Source organism: Anas platyrhynchos, chromosome 9, assembly GCF_047663525.1.
Source record: "Anas platyrhynchos isolate ZD024472 breed Pekin duck chromosome 9, IASCAAS_PekinDuck_T2T, whole genome shotgun sequence".
NCBI classification, from domain to species: domain Eukaryota; kingdom Metazoa; phylum Chordata; class Aves; order Anseriformes; family Anatidae; genus Anas; species Anas platyrhynchos.
In genome coordinates, this window is record NC_092595.1 from 1,377,798 (window position 1) to 1,400,680 (window position 22,883).

General features: G+C 44.6%; 1 protein-coding gene across 1 annotated transcript; it reads left to right on the forward strand.

Annotated features, from left to right (window-relative positions):
* The first annotated feature begins 67 nt into the window (after window positions 1-67).
* Window positions 68-22,626, forward strand: GMPS (guanine monophosphate synthase). Its single transcript, XM_027464497.3, has 16 exons — window positions 68-223; window positions 2,729-2,910; window positions 5,660-5,774; window positions 7,375-7,472; window positions 8,357-8,460; window positions 9,395-9,588; window positions 9,895-10,060; window positions 11,571-11,722; window positions 12,349-12,522; window positions 14,157-14,262; window positions 15,322-15,437; window positions 16,409-16,534; window positions 17,572-17,687; window positions 19,338-19,468; window positions 21,108-21,280; window positions 22,081-22,626. Exons 1-16 carry the CDS (start codon window positions 197-199, stop codon window positions 22,180-22,182), a joined length of 2,082 nt encoding a protein of 693 aa, XP_027320298.1. The 5' UTR covers window positions 68-196; the 3' UTR covers window positions 22,183-22,626.
* Window positions 22,627-22,883: the final 257 nt, after the last annotated feature.

The following is a 22,883-nucleotide window of genomic DNA, read 5'->3' on the forward strand; positions in this document are numbered from 1 at the left end:
CTCCAACCACGCTCCGCCCCCTGGGCTAAGCCCCGCCTTCTCCCTTTGGCCCCGCCCCTTCCGGTTCCGCCCCTCAGTAGCCCCTCCCCTTCCGGCGGGGCGGCGGTGGCGGCGGGCGCTGCTCGGCGCTGCTCGGCAGCGGCTGCTCCGCGCGGCCCCCCCCGGCCCGGCTCCGGCCCGGCCCCCCCCCGGCCCCATGGCGCTGTGCAATGGAGACGCCAAGGTCAGTTCGGGGCCGGCCGCGGGCCCGCCGCCTGCCCGCCCGCCCTCCCGCCGCGGGCACATGGCGCGGCCTGCTCGCTCCCGCCGCTTTGTGCCGCCGAGGGGCCCCGGCCTCCCGCAGGGCCCGGCCGCGGCAGCGAAACCAGCCCGGGGAGGGCCGAGCCCGGCCCCGCTGCGCCTCAGGGGAAGCCTGGGGGGGGTCCGGGCCCGGCCGTTACCCTGCGGCGTTCCGGAGCGGCTCGGGGCTGGGCTCGGCACGGTGCGGGGCGGGTCGCGGGGCTGGGCAGCCAGGAGCGGGTCGGTTGGTCGGTGTGGCCGGTGGTTGGTGGTCAGGCGGGGTTAGCATTAGGAATCCTTCGTATATGGGATGGTTTCCAGGTTAAGCTTGTCATTTAAATCAGCTGAATGTAGATTTTCCACCCCCTTTTTCTCTTGGGGTGTTTAAGGCCTGTCCCCTGGCCCTGCTCTCCCAAGCCTCCAGGTGGGTGCCACCTCGAGGGCTGTCAAACCACGTGTGGCAGTTCCCCAAAACCTGCCATTTCTACAGGAGTTTTTGGGAATAGAGCAGGGGATGACAAGGCCCTCTGCCTAAAACCCTTCTGAGGGGCAGAAGAGCTTTTGTCAGAGCCTGGAGCCCCCCCACCAGGCAGAGGGGCTGCAGCCCGGGCTCCCCACGTGCCGGTGCTGTGGGCATTGGGCTGCCTCAGGTCCTCCTCGTCCTTCTGGCACGCACCCGGCACACGGACGCAGAGGCTGTGCTGCCATGTTGGCTGCACACTGACAGCATCTGCTTCTTTCTGGATGTCATCAAATGGAGTTTCCCTTATTAAATTTGGATCCAAAACCTTGGAGCTGTGCCTTTAAATAACCAAAGCCAGATCCTGCCTGCCTCGCTGCTTCCTCCCTGCCCAGGATTTATGGTGGTGTTCCTGTGGGGCCCTGCTCCCTGCGGGGCTCCTGCAGCCTCACGTGGGGGCACGGCCACGTTGTGCTGGGGTTTGCTGCCCGCATGCAGGTGGTGCTGGGGGTGAATCCTTTCTGTGCCTGGGTTAAGTGGCGGGATGTGTGCTGGGATGTGTGCTGGGAGCAGGCAGCGTGCTGGGAGGGCCGGGAGGTGGCTGTGGCTCCAGGCTCACACCTACGGGACTGGTGGAGGAGCAGTTTCTGGGCCAAGACTGCACGGTTTTGTTGTTTTTTTCCTGGTGAGATGTTCGTTGTGCTGCTCGTCTCACCCCATCCCTGTGAGGCAGTGCTTGTGCTGGAGCTTAGCCCAAATGCCTTCAGTATCACATGAGGAAAAACCTGGCTGTAAGACGCTGGCTTCCAAGATCCTTGGGAGGGTGTTAAGGGGCTCCCAGCAAAACTCTGGCAACGAGCTAGTACTTGGAGCCTCAAGGAGCCATCAGTTTGCCCTTTGAGCCTTTTATTCCTAATTTTGTATTTATTACCATAGAAAACAAGCTGCCCTGCGGAGGCGGCCCCCTCTCCTTGGCCCCCTCAGCTGGCTGGCAGGGCTCTGTCCCTGCATGGCACGAGCTGCAGTGCTCTCTCTGCAGCTGTACGATTCAAGGCTTTTAATTTAAAAAAAAAAAAAAAAGGCACTAGAAAGGGTAACAGCACCAAGTTTGATGGCTGTGTGCTACCAGAGCCATGCGGAACGCCGTGCTGTGCTGCAGGTTGGGGCGGCTTCCTCGGCGGCTAGAACAGCAGGAGCCTCCTGAGCCGTGGGTCGAGGGCTGCGTTGCCTGCTGCAAACACACGGAACATCTTTAGCGTGCCAAAATAAAAACTTGCAATGGTTGCGAGCTTCAAAATGTGTTCTGAGGTGGCGTTTGCCAAAGTAAAACCCTTCCCAGTTTTTCCTTCATCGAGTTACATTGGCAAGGGAACAGCGTAAGTTTGAAGTTAAGGAAAAACCACCCCGAAGTGAGAGGTTTCGTGGGCAGCAGAGGTTTTTCCGCGTGAATTCCCTGGTGTCTGGCAGCGTGGTTGAGTTCGCATCTTCCCCGAAGACCCTGCAGTGAGGGCATTTCCGTAGAACAGTGCCTCCACGGGGTCGAGGAGAGCTGTCGCTTTGTCCCATGTGTAAACTGCAGCGCTTGAAGGCTGCATTCAAAACTTGCTTTTAAAAAAATGTATTAAATATTTAAGCAGAGGCATCTGTTCTCAGTTTGTCCTCTCTGCACTCTCCGGGGGGTGGTGTCGAGTGAAAGCTTGGCGGCTGAGGCAATGTAATGGGGGAAATTCATTTTTCCTCTGCCCTGCTTGGAGGGGAAGCCCTGTGCTGCTAATTACCGCGTGGAGCGCTGGGCTCTGCGCAGAGCTGAGGGATGGGGAAGCTGGAGTGACCATGGTGGTGAGCGGGGCCTGGTGCTGCGTTGTGGAAGGCTCTGCCTTAATTCGGGGGACAAGCTGCCGAGTTAATCTGCAGCACGTTTGGTTTTGGGGATGGGGACGGTGTGTGAGTGCCCCCTGGGAGGGCCGTGCTGACCCAGCCCTGTTGCAGCCGGACAACGCGGGAGGAGAGCTGAAGGACGGGCAGCACCACTACGAGGGAGCCGTCGTCATCCTGGACGCGGGCGCGCAGTACGGGAAGGTGATCGACCGGCGGGTGCGCGAGCTCTTCGTGCAGTCCGAGATCTTCCCCCTGGAGACGCCAGCCTTCGCCATCCGGGAGCAGGGCTTTCGGTAGGTCACAGAGCGGGGCTGGGGGGCTAAAGGTGCTCCTGACTGTACCCTCAGCTTGTCTGCGGAAGCACCCGAGTTTTGCTGGGTGAAACCTGGGCAGAAATATTACTTCTGTACGCTTGCTTCTTGTTGCAGTGCATTAAAATGTCATTTTAATCATTTTCATTTACAAATACGATGGAAGAGGCTGCATTTTAAATGAATATCCACAGAAATTGTGATGACCTTGCTGTTTTACCTGTTAAGCCAGGGCACACAAACAAGTTTTATGAGTTTCTAAAAGTGGTTTCTGACGATGAGAAGCTGACTATTGAAATAACTGTAACTCGGGCGTTGCAGAAGTTGTGAGAAACGATGCCAAGCCATTTCTGGGAAGCAACTGAAAAAACGTAGCTGGAAGTGCCACGCATTGTTTGCAGCAAGGAAAGGGCTCGCAGCTATGCAGTACTTCGTACACTTCTTTGGTTTTTTATTTATGCTTGCCGGGGTATACCTCTGTTTGTGAGGGGACAGTAAATGCCCTGAAGGCTGCAAACCATCACAGCCCTTAACAATCCAGCAGCAGGCTGTACGTGCTTTCCTCACTTGTGCCACACAACAGATGCGGCAGCGCTGTGTTGCGGAATCACATTTTCCTAATCAAGGCTAATTAGTGAGGCAGCAAATAGGGCAAGTCAGATAGGAACTCGACTGATCTCCTGCAAACAGAGGGGAAAACCTGGGAGCTGCTGCACCTCTCGGGCGTTTTGTCATGCCAAATAGTTGCTGTTTAAAATGCTTTCCATTCACCAGGTCACCTCTCGGGGTTGAGGTCGTGATTTCAGCTTATCAGTCACACAGACTGGGCACTAAACTTTGTGTCCCCAGCCCTGGTCAATCATCTGCATGCAGGAGAGCGTGGCAAACACCAGAGCTAGCCGGGTGCCTTTATGCAGTGACCACTGTGAAAACACGCTCACGGTTTTCCTGCAGCATTTCGATGTGGGCTGCACGTGCTGTGGGGGTAGCCTGGTGTCCGAGTCACAGCGTCTGGCATCAAAGATAAAAACCAAACAGGCCTGGGAGCTGCCCTGTGCTCTGTGCTAAGGTTTGAGGTGGGAAGCAAGATGGAAGCCTTTGCCAAATTGTATTTCCGTATTGCAGAGCCTTCCCCGCAGCTCTCGCAGCTGCAGAGCGCTCCCCAGTGCTCCTGGCCAGGCAGCAGCTGGAGGTGCGGGGTGAGGGGGCGTCAGTCTGTGTGCTCAGACACGTTTCAGACCCGTGGTGTGGATCCTGAGGTCTGGACAGCAATGAGTGCGTTTTGCTGTTGGCATTTGGATGTGGCTCCTGACGGCCTTTGGGCCACTAGGAGCAGGCTTGCCAAGGCTAGTCCAGGCTGCTCTGGAGGTGGTTTAAGCTGAAGCAGAACGAGCTGCGTGCATAGCAAAGCAAGAAGGTGTGCAACAGGACATGGGGCTGCTGTAAGGCTTTCAGAACTGCACCCCACACTGCAGTGACTTCTGAGCACGGCTGAGAAGGCGCAGGTCACGGCTTGGGCTGGCTTTCTCCGTTTTCCTCTCACACCTCCCAGTTCATTTTTGGAAAACCTTTTTGTTCTGTGGGATTTTCATTGGCATTCTTCATTTTAAAAAAGTTTAGCCCCACCTATAGATTAAATTCATATTAAGTAGTGACCTGCATGTACAGCTCTGGAGCAGATGCCTCACAGAACCAACGGGGCTGCGGCTGGAGGCACCTCCGGGTCCCTCTGCCCCAGCAGGGCCACCCAGAGCGGGGCCCAGGGCCACGTCCTGGCAGCTTCTGGAGGTCCCCAAGGAGACCCCAGCACCCTGTGGCACCCACCTGGCACAGGATTGCTTCCTGGGGGCCGGAGGGGCTCACCTGCTGCTGCCCACCACACCCGTGTCCCGCAGAGGTGCTGCCGACGCCGTGTCACGACGTTTCGACGCAGCGACACCCCCTGCCCGCCTCAGCACAGCCCACTTCTGCTGGCTAAAAATGGAAAAAATGCTTGTGTCAGGGCCTGTGCGGCAAACCCTCCAAATAACAGTAGAAAAAACGTTTTGTGAGGTGTACTAAATCCCCCACACAGCTTCCCTCCCAGCCCACGCTGCGTTTCTCGCTGAGGGATGTGACGTTCCCTGCTGCTGCCCGGGGCTGAGGCCTCGCTGGGCCTGCTGCAGTGCAGCACCTGCAAAGCCTCGCGGCCAGCCCCTGCTCTCTCATCCCCTTGTAAAAGCTTTAATTTTCTCTTACAGCTTGCAGTGGTCGCTTTCCACATGAACCGCTTGCACATTTGCAAGCCCCAAGGCCTGGCTCGCAGCATCTCGCAGTGCAGTCGCTGGGAGTTAGGGGCCGTGTTCGCCCCTAATTCAGAGATCTCTTCTGAACACAGCTCTCCTCCAGATGGCACAAGCAGTGTGCAGTGTATTTCTGTCTTCATGTTAATGCCCTGCGCTTGGTCCTAGCCGTCCTGCTTCCCTCACAGTCAGTGCTCGGCTAGGAATTGGAATCACAGACACATTTTAAGACTGCTTAGATTTGACTTTGTTTAAACTGAGGAAATACTGCTTTGGCAAACTGCTGTTTCTGCCAGCTATAGCATAGCAAAGCTGAACTATCTGTATTAGAATCTATCCTAGAATATACAGAGTTACTAAGAGTGGTATAAGTCAATGTCACTGTGCAAATAAAGAGGTTTTAAAGTAAGCAATGTGTTTGAGTTAATTAAATCATCTCTTGTCTGCAGAGCTATCATCATATCCGGAGGACCAAACTCTGTGTATGCAGAAGATGCACCATGGTTCGACCCCGCGATATTCACAATAGGAAAACCAGTCCTTGGGATCTGCTACGGAATGCAGGTGCTGTGGGGAGAGCTGTTTGCCTGCTGCTGCCTCAGTTCTGGTGCTAGCTAGAGCTGAACGGCTGCAGGACCTGCTTTGCCAACCTAAGCACTGGGCCGTGTATGCAAAAGATATTTTTAAGGTGCTAATTGGTCACTGAGCATGCTGGGTGTTCTTCTCTTGCTTCGGCCGTATGAGCAGCTTTTCTCCCCGTTTTACTGCTGTAAATTGAGTTCCAGACTGCATTTTTTGTCACAATAAATACACCTTGCAGTCATTAACTAGTGCCATCTAATTGATACTGAAAAACGTGTCCCTCATAAACAGAAGTAGTTTTTCCTGTTGGTTTTCAAGCGTAGAGTGTTTCTAGCATAGTTCTTAAGAGTGGTTAAAAAAAAAAAAGCACAAAACACTTATACAAAACACTTATTCCTCTTATGACTTCTGGTGACCCTGCAGTGATCTAGTAGATCCAAGCTGAGTGAAGAAACAAACTCTCAAGGGGGCATAGGACAGGTTGGGTGCATGACTTCTGCGTGTGCATGTTGGTTTTTTCAAGGTTAGCAATTTACTAGGCCTTCAGAGGTGCTGAATAATGGCTGGAAAAACTCCTTGAGAAAGGCTGGCAATTATGGAAACAATGTTGGCACTCCCTCTTCTAAAGGGAAATGTGTGCTGTATTAAAATGGAAGTGCCTTAAAATGTCAAGCAAATTAAAAACCACGTTAGGTAGCCTAAAGCAGGGGAGTTTCTCAGGGCTGACTTTATGGAAGGAAATCAAATGTGTGCGTGTTAGCACACCACTACTTTTATAATAAAAGGATGGAATCAGTCAAGCACAGCAAGTACAATACCAAACTAAATCTAAATAACTTCTCACAGCAATGAAACAGTGTAGTCAGGAGGTGAAACTAACTTTTTTTTAAGTTAGCAGTTATATCTGAAAGGAAAAAAAATCTTTAATTTGAGAATTCTGGAATCTGAAGTGCGGATACCTCATCGTGTTGTTTGAAGTTGGATTTTAGAAAGAACGAACTTGTTGCGAATTGTACTACTCTGCTGTAACAAAGATCAGTAAGTCTCCTTGGTCACAAAAATCAGACAGATGTTGCCTTATTCTCCAGAGCTGAGCAGCCAGATCTTGAGAAGTTGAAGCCTGTCTGAGCCCTTAACTGAAGGGCAGATGAGACAGCTTTTTGTTCAGCAGCTTCACAATTTTTCTGACAACTGGCATCAGATACTCAGCTGATTTGCAGAGCAATTATTTGTAAGTGCACGTAGATGTACAATACAGAATGTGCATTATTTTGCAAATCTTTACTCGTTGTCCACTGCTATGGATGTCTGTAACTCTCTGTGGGCCGCAGCAGTCCCTGGCTATGCTGACAGAAGGTCAGCAAAAGAGAATGAGCCCAATGCAGGGGCATTTCATCAGAGTGTGATATTAGATGAGTATAATCATTTCACAAAGTGTGATTTTAGATGAGTATAATAATGAAAAACTAGCTTAGGATGCATTGGTGGGCAAGAGCTGTTGTCAGCTGCAGGCAGAGCTATAAAGATGAAAGCCGTATTAAATTGTGCCATGCTTTTTCACATAAGCTTCTTGTTTCGGCAGATGATGAATAAAGTATTTGGAGGTACAGTGCACAAGAAGAGTGTTAGAGAAGACGGAGTGTTCAACATCACTCTGGATAACACGTGTTCGCTGTTCAGGTACGTGCACATTTTCAGGGATCAAAGCCATGTGGGTAATACTGGCCTGGAGATTGCTGGCTGGGCGAGAGGAAGCGTGTGTTTAGGAAAATGAAATTGCACCCATGCTCATCATGTAATTTCAATAAGACCTTTACAACTGTGACTAAGCAAGTTATGTGTTTAAACAAATACTTAGGCATAACTTCTCAGCTAACTCTAGAAACTTGGGTATGTTTGCTTGAAGTGTTGTATAAACCCCTGAAATTCAAAGTCAAATGTCTTCATTGAGGCACCAGAAGGTGTACTGCAGCACAGGAATGTGGTAAGCTCTTGCATCCTCCTTGGTTGTGCATCGCTTTATGTTGGCTGGCACCTACCTAGTTTTTGAAAGGTGATAGAAAATCTGAAGCCATTAGTTTTCTACCTTCCCACCTTAGGAAGAAATCAGATATCTTGGTAGTTCATCAACGCCCCTCAAGTTCCTTGCAATAATCATGATGTTTTATTCATTCCTAAAGGTCCAAGTTTATTAACTTTTTCCCTCTGCAGGTACTGTAGAACTGCCTAAAGTCTAGGGTGTCCAGAGCTGTCCTGAAGGCATTTTGATTTGATCACAAATTGGCTTCAGTGAAATAAAAAAACAGGAGAATACATATCCTGACTGGCTCTAAATGGCTGTGTGTGTCAGAGAGGGGACGTTTCAGTGTTGGAATGTTTTAAAACAACCACAAAAAACCTTCTGAATTCAGACAAACTACCTCTTGCATGAAGGCTGTGTTGTACAGGAACTTAGGGAGGCTTCAGTGAAGGGATCTCGGTTGGAGATGACTGTTTCTGCTAAGGAAATCCTGCACATGTTCAGAAAGCATCTGGCTGATTGGAATGCTTTCACTGTTCTTTAGGGGCCTTCAGAAGGAAGAGCTTGTGCTCCTCACTCACGGGGACAGCGTGGATAAAGTAGCTGATGGATTCAAAGTGGTTGCGCAGTCTGGGAACATCATAGCAGGTATTTATTTTATCCTGAAATTGTCTTTTGGTAGTCTTTGTTAAAGGAAGGAATTACGTCAGACAGTGCCTAATTGGAACCAAATGGGAAAGGAATATTTCCATTTTTTAATTGCCAAATAGTTGAATTGTTTTAAGCAAGTTCTTGGATGTGTTTGTTTCCATGCTGCGTTGTCATGCTAATAAAGAAAGAAATAGACGTGAAAATGAGTGGTCTTGTTTTGAATTAGTGGTTTAAGGAAAATGTAACTAGATTTTTACAGTTCGTTTATGTTATTTTAAAGCATGCAAGTATTGTTTCTCTTCAGAATAAAATGTTGCATTCCCTTCAGATAGGGGAGAGGAAAACATCTCCCATAGTGTGTGCAGTGTAAGTGGAGGGGTTTTTGCACTGTAATGGTACAAATCAAACATGGTTTAGTTATTACAGCTTGATTAACTTGTTATCGAAGTTAGAGAACAATATTTTACGTACTGCTCTTAAATCAGATAACTAATTAGCGAGAGTAGGCAAATTCTGAGTATTATGTAAATTCCTTTTTCAGATTAGTTACGTTAGAAGGGCAACTTTTCAACTTCAAAAAGAAATAACTTCTTGTATCAGGAGTGTTAGTGTGAAGCATGGATGGCAGATATCAGATTTCCTGAATTTCTCAATAGATCTGCTAATACTGAAGCAAGCAGATTCCTGCTACGAACGCTGTCATGTCATTAATCATTTATAGAAAACAAATGAATTGCACATTTTGGTGAATGACTTCCCAGTGACAACTCCGAAATGTTTCAACTCGCCTTTTTTATTTTAACATTTTTAAAGGACATGCAGTTTCAAAAGTAGAGCTTAATGGATTTGAAGCAAAAGTGTGTTTTTGCTGTGTGGATATGCATTTCACTTCCAACTCTTTTGCTATCCTCGTTTCTTTGCACCATTTAAGGTATAGCGAATGAATCTAAAAAACTGTATGGAGCACAGTTCCACCCCGAAGTTAGCCTTACAGTGAACGGAAAAATGATCCTGAAGAATTTTCTTTATGATATTGCGGGATGCAGTGGTACCTTTACGGTGGAAAACAGAGAACTTCAGTGCATTCAAGATATCAAAGAGAAAGTGGGTTCATCTAAAGTCCTGGTAAGTAGATCCAGTTGAAGTTGAAAGATGATTTGTAACAATCTGACAGAAATGCTGACGTGGTTAATGTGGGTAACTTGAAAAATGCAGAATTGTCGTGGTTTGGGTAATACATTAAACAGGTTTGAGAAAGCTTGTACCATTGCACAACTGGGTCAATATGTTGTTTGGCTTCTCATTTTCCTCCAAGTCATTGCTGGGAAATCAGTAGTTTTTCATCCTTGTAACTGTATCTGAATTATTAGTTAACACTTTCCCCCTAAACAGCTGAACAATTTTTTTTTTCCTTTTTTTCCTCATCCTTAGGTTTTACTCAGTGGAGGTGTGGACTCAACAGTGTGCACTGCTCTCCTAAACCGAGCTTTAAACCGCGATCAGGTGATAGCTGTACATATAGATAACGGATTTATGCGCAAAAGAGAGAGTCAGTCAGTGGAGGAGGCACTCAAAAAACTCGGTATTCAAGTTAAAGGTACCATAATTTCCTTAAATATCCTTGATACCACTAATGATGTGTCTCATCTCCTAAAATGTACATTTAGGATTTTGTTTCATCAATTTGAATCACCTTTCATGGTTCACAGACTGCGTACCAAAGCACGGGTGTTCATCTGGAACAACCTAGGCTATCACAAAATTTCAAACCTGAAGCATTAAAGCCTAACTCGTGTGCTGGGATTGTACCCTGAGCTGACCCATCTCTTCTGTCCCTGGTGAATAGCAGCTGGGGCATGCCTCTGCTGCTGATGCTCGGTCATTGTTCTGCAGGTGGACAAGCAATCCTCTTCAGCTGCTGCAAAAGTCATTCGATTGCAGTTTTTTTCAGTAGCTTGGTTAACAGTCCTCCACTGAGGCCTCTTCTTGTCCCATATCATTGTCTTTTAGCACTGTGAGTTCATGTGGGTGATTCAATGCCATTATAGCCAGAAATCCCCTCCCAGGGCTCTTTTTCACTCTCCCAGTTTCTAAATGGGTGCTCTTTAGTTGCTTGTGGAGTCGCTTGTTGAGAAGCAGTCTCATGACTTCAAGCACTACATTGGAGAGGGTGGGAAGGTGCCTTGTCTTGGCTGATAAGGTTTAGAGCTTTTGGTGCCCAAAGAAGGAAGTCAGAGAAGACATTTTATGTATGGATTGTGTGGCTGATGAGAGCTGCTTTATACAGTCTGGCTCGTTTGTTTTATAAGCTATAGCTGCCTCTTCCTGGGGCTGTCTGTGAGTAGTGTTGTTGTTGTCTTGTGTTTTGGTCAGGAAGCATGGTTCTAGGTGAGCAACGCGTTCCGCTGGGCTGCCAGTGTGAAACGGTGCAGGGAGCTTCCACAGCAGCATCTGGCAGCTTGACCTGTAAAATCCTAATGCGGTGAAGGGCAGAGTTTGTTCTGCACACATCGATGCAGGATTCTTTTTGTTGTTGTTTTGTTTTAGTGAAAAGCTAGGCCTTATTCTTGCATTCTCCAAACAGATTAATCTGGGTGCTGGCAGGCTGCCAGAGAGACTAAGGAAGGGAATCCCTTTACTGGAAATGCTCCTTCTGGAGGTTGTGGAGTTCAGTGCTGGTAAAAGATGCCGGAGAACCTCCCAGCTGATCTCTGCGTTGAGAGCCTCTCTAAATGAAGAGGGATAATGTACCATGAGTAAATAGTGTATCATTTAATTGCAGCTGCAGAAGGGCCTTGGGGAAATAACTATCCTGTAACCATTTAAATAAAGCACCTATCTAAGAGGGGAGACAAGAACTAAACTTTCATCCTGTTGCCTAGCCTCACAATAAGAAAAAATTGCCCTCCAGAGTATGTTAATAAAAGAAATAAGATACTTTTGTAGCAGTTAATTGTTGAGGTATCAAACAGGCCTATTTAATGCAAACAATAGTTAAATGACTGAAACGTGTTTGTTTTTTTTAAACAGTAGTAATTCTTATTTTTTGCAATCTTACATACAAATCTTTATTGATTTTGGCAACAAATTCCCGTAATTTCATGCAGTGGTGAATGCAGCTCATTCGTTCTATAACGGTACAACAACTCTGCCAATCTCTGATGAAGACAGAACTCCACGTAAAAGAATCAGCAAGACCTTAAATATGACTACAAGTCCTGAAGAAAAAAGAAAAATTATCGGTGACACCTTTGTTAAGGTAATGTGTATAATTATTATTATTTATTTTTTAATGATTTCTAGATATGTTTTTTTACCTCAGACTGTTTCATTTTAAAGCTCTGTGCACTCAGTGGCATCAATGGTCGTACAAGTAGTAGGTGACCTATAAAGATGTTAGTGCATTACTCTGAGCCTGAAATTTTTGTCAGACAATGAGTGGTCATAGCATGAGTAACAAACAGTGCACTAGACCCACCAGCATCTTTAGGTATATTATATTGGTTGGCCATTTGTTCCTGTGGCATTGACTTTTATGTACTGATTCCTCACCAAAAGGGTAAGTAACTCAAATTTGGGCACACTTCTGTTGTTTTGCCATTTCTCATGTCAGCTGTCAGTACTGGTGATGCAGGGAGAACATAATGCTTAACAAACACTGGTGTTCCTGGGCTCTCAAGATACTCTTTCCATTTGCTTTTTTTAAAAAATAAAAGCATGGCTTTAGGGGTGAATTTGAGCCGTAGGCTACTGTCATGATTAGTCTTTGTGTTTATTGTTCATGTTTCAGCAGCTCAGTAGCATTGTCAGGAACAATCTATTTAGACCTTTGGTAACTGAAAAGTGGATCAAAACCATTCTCTTTTTCTTCTGTACATCTTACAGATTGCCAATGAAGTTATCGGAGAGATGAACCTGAAACCTGAAGAGGTGTTTCTTGCTCAGGGTACCCTCAGACCTGATCTCATTGAAAGCGCTTCCCTTGTTGCAAGTGGCAAAGCTGAAGTCATCAAAACTCATCATAATGACACAGAGCTGATTCGGAAGTTAAGAGAGGAGGTAAATGAAAACAAGGATACTGCTGTTTCCTTCTGGTTCTCACAGATAGGAAGCTGATTACCAAAAATGTGCTGGAAAGTTTTGCTGGTATAGCTGGCCTGTGTTGATGTGGCCCTATAACTGTGAGGTTGTTTAGGTTCTATTCTAGTATGTTGTAATTTATTACGCTTCTTTCTAGTTGCTGCATTCTCACAGTAGTCAGAATTCTTTCGCTGTTGTCCAGCATTGGATACTGGGGAAAATATCAACAGATTGAGTGCGGATTCCTTCCATGTGAGCAATGCTGCTCATAATGGCAAGCTGAAAACTTTTTCCTTGCTCTTTTGTGTTTTTAACACTCAAAACAAGCCTATGTCTCAATAAAAACCAATACCAAATGCAGAACAGTACGTAAAGGCTTTTCAGACGATTTTAGGCTGATTCAGCTGGAGTTCATGATGTAATGGATCACTTACTCTTCCCTTTGTATCCTGGTCAGAACATCAATCATTAGGCAGCCTTTTGTAACGGCATTGATTGCCCAGCTCAAGCACATTAGGGATTCAAGCAACAGCAGTGAGGGTGCTTTAGTGAAATGATTGTCAGCTCCAGTTGAAATTCTGCTCTTGAACTTCTTGGTAGCGTTCAGCACGACAGGCCTGGAATTCTCCTCCCTTGAGAGAGAATGAGAACAACGCTTTTAAGTGAGGTGAAAGCTAGGGAAAGCTCTTTCAGCTGCCTACGGGGATCAGCTCTCTCTGTTCTTAAGCAGCTTCTGCATCAGGTCACTGGTAGCCTGGTCAGCTCTCTGCCAGCAGTATGTGGAGGTGCACCATCTGTTTGCCAGCTGTCAATTTAAGATCCCACAGATCCTTCTGAAATGGGCTCGCATGTACACCTGGGGGTAAAGATGGGGAATTTGCAGACAGTGCAAACACGGGGGATTGAACTGGTGACAGAAGACAGTCTGAAGATGTGCAGCCCATGCCCTGTCTTTTTGATGGTATTCACAGTGGATTAGCATAGTCTAAAGTCCAGAAAAGCTTTTTGAATACATTTCTCATGCAGCAGTCTTAAATATGAGCATATAAAGCAAGCGTAGGAGACTGCACCATTTTGCCTTTTCTGGCATTAGAATGGTGAACACTCTGGCTATTAAAAATACTCTAAGAAAGAACCAGCACATGAGACATCAATCACATAGCAACCCTGCTGGAAGTTTCTGTTCCTAGTAAGTGCCATGTAAGTGACCAGTCGCAGGAGACAGTTACCTTGCATGATCTGCACTTGTAATATTCATCACTCTACGAAGTGTTTTCGAGGCTTTTAAGAGTGGTTTGAACATCTGGTGAAGAGAAGAACAGTGAATTTCTGAAGACAGTCAGAACCAGCTTGGCCTACAGGTGTATTTGCACTGACTGAGCCATTGATAGCTTTGGCACACACACAAACTTTCCTGTCTAATCCCCTCTCCTGTAACTGTTCTACAAAGCCTACATTCATATGAACGTTCCTTTCCAGTGTTTATGTAAGTGTTGGCAGCTGATGCTGTGAAAAGCAGGCCAATTTGACTGCCGTGACCTAAACATTTGAGGCTTTTTGTTTAAATCTGTGAGCTAGAGTGTAAATCACTGTTTCTTTTTGTTTTGTTTTAGGGTAAAGTAATAGAACCTCTGAAAGACTTTCACAAAGATGAAGTACGAGTGCTGGGAAGGGAGCTTGGTCTTCCCGAGGAGCTGGTTTCAAGGCATCCCTTCCCAGGTATGAGAGTCTGTGCTACTTAGTGAAAGGCTACGGGTGGCCTCAGTGCTGTTTAGAAGATGCTTAACCTGCAGAATAGATTTATGTGGGAGCATAAAACTGAACTCTAAACATAGAACGAAACTGATGGATTTACTGAGCAGGATCACAGCTTACTTAAGCAGGATCTTTTTTTCAGGAGAAGTGTTTGAGAGCAGCTTTATTATGTATAGTGATTAAAAGAAAAGATCTATAATTGAGTTCTCTTATAGCTGTATTTGTTTCTTTTTAGTTGTATAAGCCAAAGCAAGAATTATCAGTGAAGTGCAGCTGAATGCTGTCTAAGCTGTCAAGTGTGTCTTACTTGAAATAATGGCCAATGGCTGCCTGCCCTTCTCAGGGGCAGTTGCTGTTTTGAAAACGATTGCATGGAGAATAACAGCAACAGTTCTCGACCAGAAAGCATCAAAGTATATAATATAACAAAGTCCACATCCTTTTAAGAGGGGTATGCTTTTCTTTTCGTGTTTTTCAAATTGTCCTGCAGGGTGTGTAGTAGCCACTGGCAGAGTGCATAGGCTATCCTGCTAATGCACCAGCATCGCATGAAATTAAAGAAACTGTATTCAGGCATTTCCAGCAAATTACATTTCCTTTTGGATCAAGTAGTTAAAAGGTTGAATAGCCTTCAGGGGTCTTTAAAACAGTGGAGACTCAACTATAATATAACCAGCTCTTTCATCCAAGCTGCCTAGCAAAGGGAAGGAAGGCGGAGGTTCCCATTTGCTTTAGCTTGCACCACGCTTCGTCACCACTAACTGCTGCTTTACACCAACAGCCAATTGAAAGTGTAGGTAAATAATGCGTACCTATATTGATCAGAAATCCCGTTCCAGAATAAACTGCTTGCTTATGGTTTTGGTTTGGTTTGTAGGGTGCTAAGGCAGTGTAAGTATAGGTATGATGGCAAGCGATACTGTACTTAATGACTGACCTGAGAGTCCAGATGGTGTTACTGTTTTAGGTTAAAGTCAGCTTCAGTGTTATTTAGCATAATGTTTTTTCAACTTTATGCTGCAGGTCCTGGTCTGGCAATCAGAGTGATATGTGCTGAGGAACCTTACGTGTGCAAAGACTTCCCTGAAACAAACAACATTTTGAAAATAGTTGCAGACTTTTCTGCAAGTGTTAAGAAGGTAACAAAACTGCTCAATTCTAATATACACAAAAGTACTGTAATTCTGTAGCACACTGCTGTAAGATTGAAGGTTCTGAAAGTTCAAAACTACTTATTTGTGCACTTCGGGAATAATGTATTCCAGTCCAACTCCCTTGAAGCCATGTGGTGTTGTGCAGTAGAATTCTTAGAGCCATGGCTATGGCAAGTGTTGAGCAACTTCTGGAAAATGGAAGTTTGTGTACCTTTCAAATAGTAAATAAATTCTGTTTTAGTTAAAATTCATGGAGGTTAGGATTTCTGGAGATGTTTCAAATCACACAATATCAGAAAAAGATTTTCCCTCCCTGAAATACTTGTAACTTCTTAGGATTGCATGCCCTGACAGTCACTGAGTGCCTGAATGAAAGCACAAGAGGGAGAAACTAGCGCTTGCTAGATGTCCCAGCCAAACAAAATTATTAGTTGATGGTATTTAAGGTCTCAATCTGTTGACTATTGTGACCTTCCTGATTACTGTAAGCTCCTCACTCAAGCTGAACTGCAGGGGTCTGAAAAGCCACTAGCAGAAGGTAGCTCTAAGTTACAAGGTCAGAACAACTTCCAGAACTTTATTGAAGAAACACTGAAGGGGGGAATGGTTACAGCAGCTTTTTATTTAAAATGTATCAGATTGCAGTGTTCTGTAACGTGATACTGCTTTGTTCTGTACCTGAAGTAAACCACAAGCGTGAGAAATACAGCTTTGAGAAAGAGAGAATAAACAGAGAAAAAGACCTTCACCTATGGCTTTGGAGAGCTTCAGCTTAAAATATGTGCAATTGCTTTCACTAAAAAGTTGTTGGTAAATGAAAGGTATCTTGTAAACAGTTCCAAGGGCTAACTGAGGACTAACTTTAGGCAGCTACTTAATTTCACTTGCATTGTGTAAGTTCTGTTTGAGTGTTTGAGGGCTTTACTTAAAAGCTATTTTTCTGCATCATTGCACAGCCACATACTTTGTTGCAAAGGGTCAAAGCATGTACAACTGAAGAAGATCAGGAGAAGCTGATGCAGATCACAAGCCTACATTCACTGAATGCCTTCTTGTTACCCATCAAAACCGTGGGAGTGCAGGTAAATGAATTCATTCTAGGGATATTCTTAAAGCTGCTTCCTAGCAGCATGGTAGACTGCTGTGAAGCTTAAGAATTGCTGCTGTAAGGTTAAAAAGAAAGGGCTTGACTCTGGAAAATAAACATCAAAAGGAGATGGTACCTGTGTCATTATTGCTTGTCAGCACTGGTAGCGCACAGATGTCAAGAGATCTGAGCAGACACATGGGTAAATGCCAAGTACGGTATTTGAGGATGTCATTACTGCTGAATAACGTCGATCACTTACCACAGGCAGTTTCTTCAGGCTGTTCGTAATCTTGTAGACCTCTGCCATAATCCTGTTGCCTCCTTCAAGGCCGAGGAGTCCTAGATTAAGTTGGTCAAAAAAAAAAAAAAAAGCATCTTTCTGCATTGGAACATGTTTGTTCACTTGAATCTGTAGCATAGTGTTTTATTCCCTCTCACTCCTTTGCCAATGCCATGGGAGTTTTTGTGGGTGGTCCTTTGTATTTCTGTCACTAAATGCTGAGCTGGCATTCTCATGGAATTGCATATAATAACTTGGAGGATTTCTTTACTCAGTGATCATAGCTGTCAGGTGTCTTTTTTTGCATTATCAGTATTGAATTACAACCTTTATTATCAGCTGCTTAATCTTGCATCTCTTCTGTAACTCCTTGCAGTCAGCTCTTGTCACTGTTTTAAGCAGCAATATCACCAGCAGATTTCTGCACTTTGCTGCAGGCCTTTCTCAGCTGGTGCCCTCAAAATCCCAATATTCAGTCAATCCCTGTGGTCTGACCACCTTGTCTGAATCTTTCCATTCTGAAAGCTTCCCTTTTGTGTGCTTGTGTTAGCTGATGAGAGGTCAGTCTTACTCTGATTTTTCTCACTTATTTGGTGTCTCTGAGCAAACTGATTTCAGCAGCTTAATGTCTGCTAAGTGTTGACACACAGTATGGTCCTGTAACTCGCAGGATGAATGGGAAAGGTAGCGTGAATTATTTTGGCAGTGAAGTTCATGTTCAATTACTTTTTTTTTTTTTTAATTTATAGGGTGACTGTCGCTCCTATAGCTATGTCTGTGGGATCTCTAGTAAAGATGTTCCACACTGGGAGTCTCTTATGTTTCTTGCCAGACTCATACCACGCATGTGCCACAACATAAACAGGTAAGTATTCGCTGTTCAGAATTGAACTGTCTTTATTTCTGATGGTCTACTTAATAGATGGAAGCTTTGCACTCACGAGCACTCTCCTGTTTAATCTCTGGTATAACTTCTACACATAATATGTGTCCTATACGGAGGTTACAAATGCACAACTGATCCAAGCTTAGGTTTATTTCTGGAATCACTAACTTGAAGAAACTCAAAGTTTAGCTCCTCATTTTAAGCACTTGATTAGACAACTTGCAATTAACTTAGGCAGAATCTTTTTTGAAAGATGCCGAGCCTGTTGATGAGCTGTGATACCATGCGGCATCTTGCTTTGTGTCAGAAAGGGAATCTACATAGGACTGTCAACTCCAGTGGTATAAGGAAAAGCTCCAAAGCTGGGCACTTTAATCTTAATTGATGCTTCTTGTGAATATACATTTTCTTCTGAAGTTGCGTAGACATTAAGTCAGTTCCAGAGAGAACGTAAATCCTCCTTGCCCAGCTGTAGACTTTCTGACAGAGATGTTTATAATTGCTTACAGCAAAGCTTAATTTTGTCACTTAAGTGACACCTGCTGAAAGAGCTGCTGATCTTGGGGTGAGACCTTCAGTTGGAAGAAACTCATGTGCAGAGGGAACGAAAGAAGGCATGAAATCAGGATTGTGTGTGCAATGTAAAAGTTTGTGCTGCATTTACAACATTGCTGTTGTCTTTAAGCTCCTTTTGGGTTTAATGCTTCCCTCCTGAATGTACCACTTCCCTGGCACCTCTGCTGGATCAGGGTGTGTTTCTCAGATTTTTTTGTTGGTGTTGATAGAGACATTGAAGGGAGCTGGGAAAGCTGGCAGTTTGAGGAGTGTGCTGAAATAGTTGGGCTCCTGCCCAGTTATGCTTGCAGGCTTCATACTACAAACAAAAATAGGGAATGTGAGGTTTGAATATTTTCCTGCTTTGGATTTTAGATGAGCGTTCTTGATTTGTATCTACAAACTCAAACAACTTGTGTGAATGCATCGTGGTAAATCTTTCTGTGAGGCCAGTCGGTCAGTGTTGTACTTTGCTTTTTGTTCAAGAATGTATGAAACAGATTAAAATGATCAAGTTGTTGTGACTGGCTTGAATTCAGAAGATAATTTAACAGATGTAGTGATGTAGATTTGTAAACAACAGTGTTAGTGCCCTGTGATGAAAACACAGCTATTCCTTAACAAACAAGGTTTACTGTTCAATGATGTGGCTTTGGTGGCTTCCTCATAGGGCAGAAGATAGAAATTGTAAGTACTTAAGTAGCTTTCTTAGCATAATCTTAACTTTTACTGACATCAAAGTAAAACTGAAAAAACATCTGTGATACCACTGAGTTAATATTGCAAGAGAATAATCCTCTGAAAAACTGAATAAGTAACAGCGGGGCTATTGCCAGGCTCTAGCAAACCAAAATAAATGAGTACATTTGACTTGCAAAGCTTGTACTCATGTTTATAGAGCATATCCATTAAGTTATATTAAGTTCTAGCTAGTGGCTAAGGAGCAAAATCAGATATTCAGCTTTTTTTTCAGGTTTCATTATCTTTTCTGCGATACTAACACTGTAGTCTTCAGGCAAGCTGTTTCATTCCACTTAAACAAAACGTGTTCCTGCCATCTGGCTTGTTTTTCAGGGTTGTGTATGTGTTCGGTCCACCAGTCAAAGAGCCTCCCACCGATGTCACGCCCACGTTTCTGACAACAGGAGTCCTCAGCACTTTACGTCAAGCTGATTTTGAGGCTCACAATATTCTCAGGGAGTCTGGTAGGTATTTAGCCTAGTCCCATGAATTAGACTATTGTTTCAAGATCCTTCACACCGCAGCTAGAGGAGAACTTTCTCACAGCCGGGTATTGCCTCCCCCTGATCTGCTCCCAGTTCTCCCACACAGGACTCTCTTCTCCTCGTAAGGGTGGAGGTTTGCCTCTGAAACCTTACACAGCTCAGAGGTGTGAAACTGCTGCAAAAGCCACCGTTAGCCACCAGAAAGTCAAATACCAAAGCAAAGAAAGTCAACCAAATAGTCAAGCAGATATTTCTCCTTGCTGATGATTCAGTCATCAGTATTTGTATGAAGTAAATGAACCATGTGAAAACACCTGGCATGGTTTCAAAACCGTGCTTTTATGTGGAAAGAAGAGACCAAATACTAAGTTCTTAATGGTGATGGTGCAAACCACCTGTGCCAAAGTGGTTTCGTGTTTTTTTTTTAATTTAAAGCAGGTACTGTATTTGTAAATCCAGCCACTTGAGGCTAGTAGATGGCATAATATTTTTTAAACATTTAACATCCCACGATGCTAAGGGACAATTCAGTTCTTTTTGGAATGTGACAGGCTGATTCTAGGAACGTAGGAGTTCTGAGGTTTGGGTTTGGTTTTTGTTTTTGTTTGTTTTTCCTTAATAACAGCTGAAGATGTGATATATGTGTGATGTACGCCTAGGGAGCAGTTCATCCAAAGTGTATATTTTGTAAAATCAAGTTCCAAAGGATATCTTTTTGAAAATGCATATTCTGCTTGCAAGGCTCTCTTACCATAATTTGTACAAAAACAGCCTCAAAATCTTATGATAATGCTGTCAGTTACAGCTGTAAAATCAGAGATTTGTCTCGCTCTTGGTGATGCTTGGCTTTGAGTGAGTCAGTCCACACAATAAGGCTTGGGTTAGTGCTGGCAGGTCAGGCTGGTGCAAGCCGAGTTGTGAGACCCCGTGTCAGTGTCAGAGTGCCTCGGCACTCTGCCACGCACCTGAATCTCAAACCTCTAGGTAATTTCAAGTGACATCTAGGGTTCTGGGTATTGGCTTTCAGAAGGGCATATTAAAGCAAACAACAAGAAAGCATCTGGAGTTACCAGCAACCGAGAAAATTAAAAACTTTATTTTAAATATGTCGAAGACATCAACTACTTTCTCTGGAAGTTAAAGAGGGAATTGCTAAGTGTTAAAGCACTCTACCATGGCAGTTGCTCTTGTCTTGGTTTCACTGATGAAGACTAAAAGTTTCTCAAAAGATGCATTTTTTATGGGAGTGACTGTTTGTTGGGCTTGATGTGGGAATAGCTGGAATTGCATGCTTATGCTGGGTTGGAAGGAATTAGATCCTGAATTGCAACCATGGACAATTACAGGGTTAACAGAGATTTCCTAATTTTGTTCTGCATGCCTGCAAACGCTGAAGATTATTTCAAGTGGCAATTCAGTGTATACACCGCTAATTACATAATTGGATAATCAGTGGGATCTTCTGAGGCGTGGCAGTGAAAAGATTGTAGAACTACCGTGGATCCTTCTGTGTTATTGGAGCTCTTAGTGTAGCGTTTGGAGTACGTGTAGGGAAGTGTGGTAGAACTTCTATCATGTTTGTGGGTTTTAAACCAAAACAAAACGATTTTTTTTGAAGGTTACGCCGGAAAAATTAGCCAGATGCCAATAATCTTGACACCATTGCATTTTGATCGAGACCCCCTACAGAAACAACCTTCTTGTCAACGATCCGTGGTTATCCGAACTTTCATCACGAGCGACTTCATGACTGGTATTGCAGCAACTCCTGGTAATGAGATCCCAGAAGAGGTAATACGAATACAGGTGTTCAAGTTTCTTTTCAGAATGATCTGGTGCTGTAGGTGACTTGTTCTGCCTTTCTTCTCCGTTTCTTGATTGCTTGTCTTGATTCTGATTCTTCTGGGAGAGGATCTCATTTTTGCTCGTGGTGGTTGGGAAAGGTGTGGTGGTGCTCTGGGAAGAGCTAACAAAATGAGAAGCTGACAGTGGTTTCTGCTGGAAGTGACAATCTTACAGGCTTTCCAGCACAGCTCAGCCGAAATACCATACTCTGGAGAACAACTGCCAGTGGAAACTCTTTCCCATAGATGCTTCTTTCTGTTATTTTTTAAACTTTAGAGCTCCCTTTTTTGCTTTAAAAGTTCATCCTTGCACTCTGGCTGCTATTTTGTGTTTGAGTGTGGGTCAGCTGGAGACAAGGGTCTGAAAAATGCCTGAAAATGACTGATAGCAAAATCTAGCAGTATACAATAAAAGGTAATTTCCAAGAAATCATTTGGAAGCTGAAGAGCTGCTACCTTAAGGGAAGCGTATTGTGTTTGACGCTGGTTTATTACCAGTGCCAGAAATCAGCAAGTTCTGAACATAGCTGCAGATATCATAAGCTAGAGGTTTCCTTCAAGTTGTTTTCATTTCTTAACTGGTGGTAATATTCTAATAGCTATAGGCTTTTTCTCTCCCGTTCATGGCAAAATTAGGATGAACAAAGTTTTCCTTTTTTAATCTTTTGTAGGATAGTTTTCATCAGGCCTGCATTACGTGTTTTTTTTTTTTTCTGATTTTTTTTTTTCTTTTTTCCACCACAATAGGTTGTGTTAAAAATGGTTGTGGAGATAAAGAAGATTCCTGGCATTTCTCGGGTGATGTATGACTTGACATCAAAACCACCAGGAACTACAGAGTGGGAGTAATTAACTTTTTTTTATTGAAGTACTGTGTGCAGTCTAAACCATATCAGAAACCATTCCCAGTGTTGACATGCAGTACTGTGAAAGAGTGACTGGAGCTGCTACATCCCATCCGACTCCTCCTGGAGCGTAAATCTGCAGTTTAGAGCTGTGTGGGAATAACTGAGCGGGGCTGAGGATTTGTACGGGTAAATGATCCTGGCAGCGTTGCCTGTGCGCAGACAGATTCCTTTTGCTTTGGCCTTTGTCTTACTGTTCCTTCGCGTTTCCATGTGGTTTATTGTAACTGTCATTTCAACGTCTCTTTGTTTTTGTACACTGTGTATAAAGAGACAGTTTATTTACTTCTACCAAAAGCATTGTTACAGCCTAAAAATGTAAAAAGAATACTTTGTGACCAACTGCTTTTGAACAGATTTATTATAAATAAATATTTTGCCAAATGGAGTAGTGGGTACTGTTGAGTTGTGGAATTAATGTGTATCTGTTGTGTACTGTTAAGCCTGTTCTATATTGTTTGACGTATTAGCCCATGGCAATAATGTTGAGTTCCAAAAGAGCAATGCTGAAATGTTACGAAATTACTTTCTGTCTGTCTGTCTGTCCTCGCTCCCTCTCGCATCACTTGCTAGGTGTGCTGGCTGGTAACAGGCGTGTGTAGGCTGACTGATCTCCAGCGTACAGGTCCTGCACAGACCGTGAGG

Bases quoted from the DNA above. Each gene is read 5' to 3' on its own strand.
- GMPS (XM_027464497.3), top strand. From the start codon at position 197: ATGGCGCTGTGCAATGGAGACGCCAAG. The intron at 5,775-7,374 runs GTGCTGTGGGGA...TTGTTTCGGCAG, and splicing joins GGATCTGCTACGGAATGCAG to ATGATGAATAAAGTATTTGG. The intron at 7,473-8,356 runs GTACGTGCACAT...ACTGTTCTTTAG, and splicing joins AACACGTGTTCGCTGTTCAG to GGGCCTTCAGAAGGAAGAGC.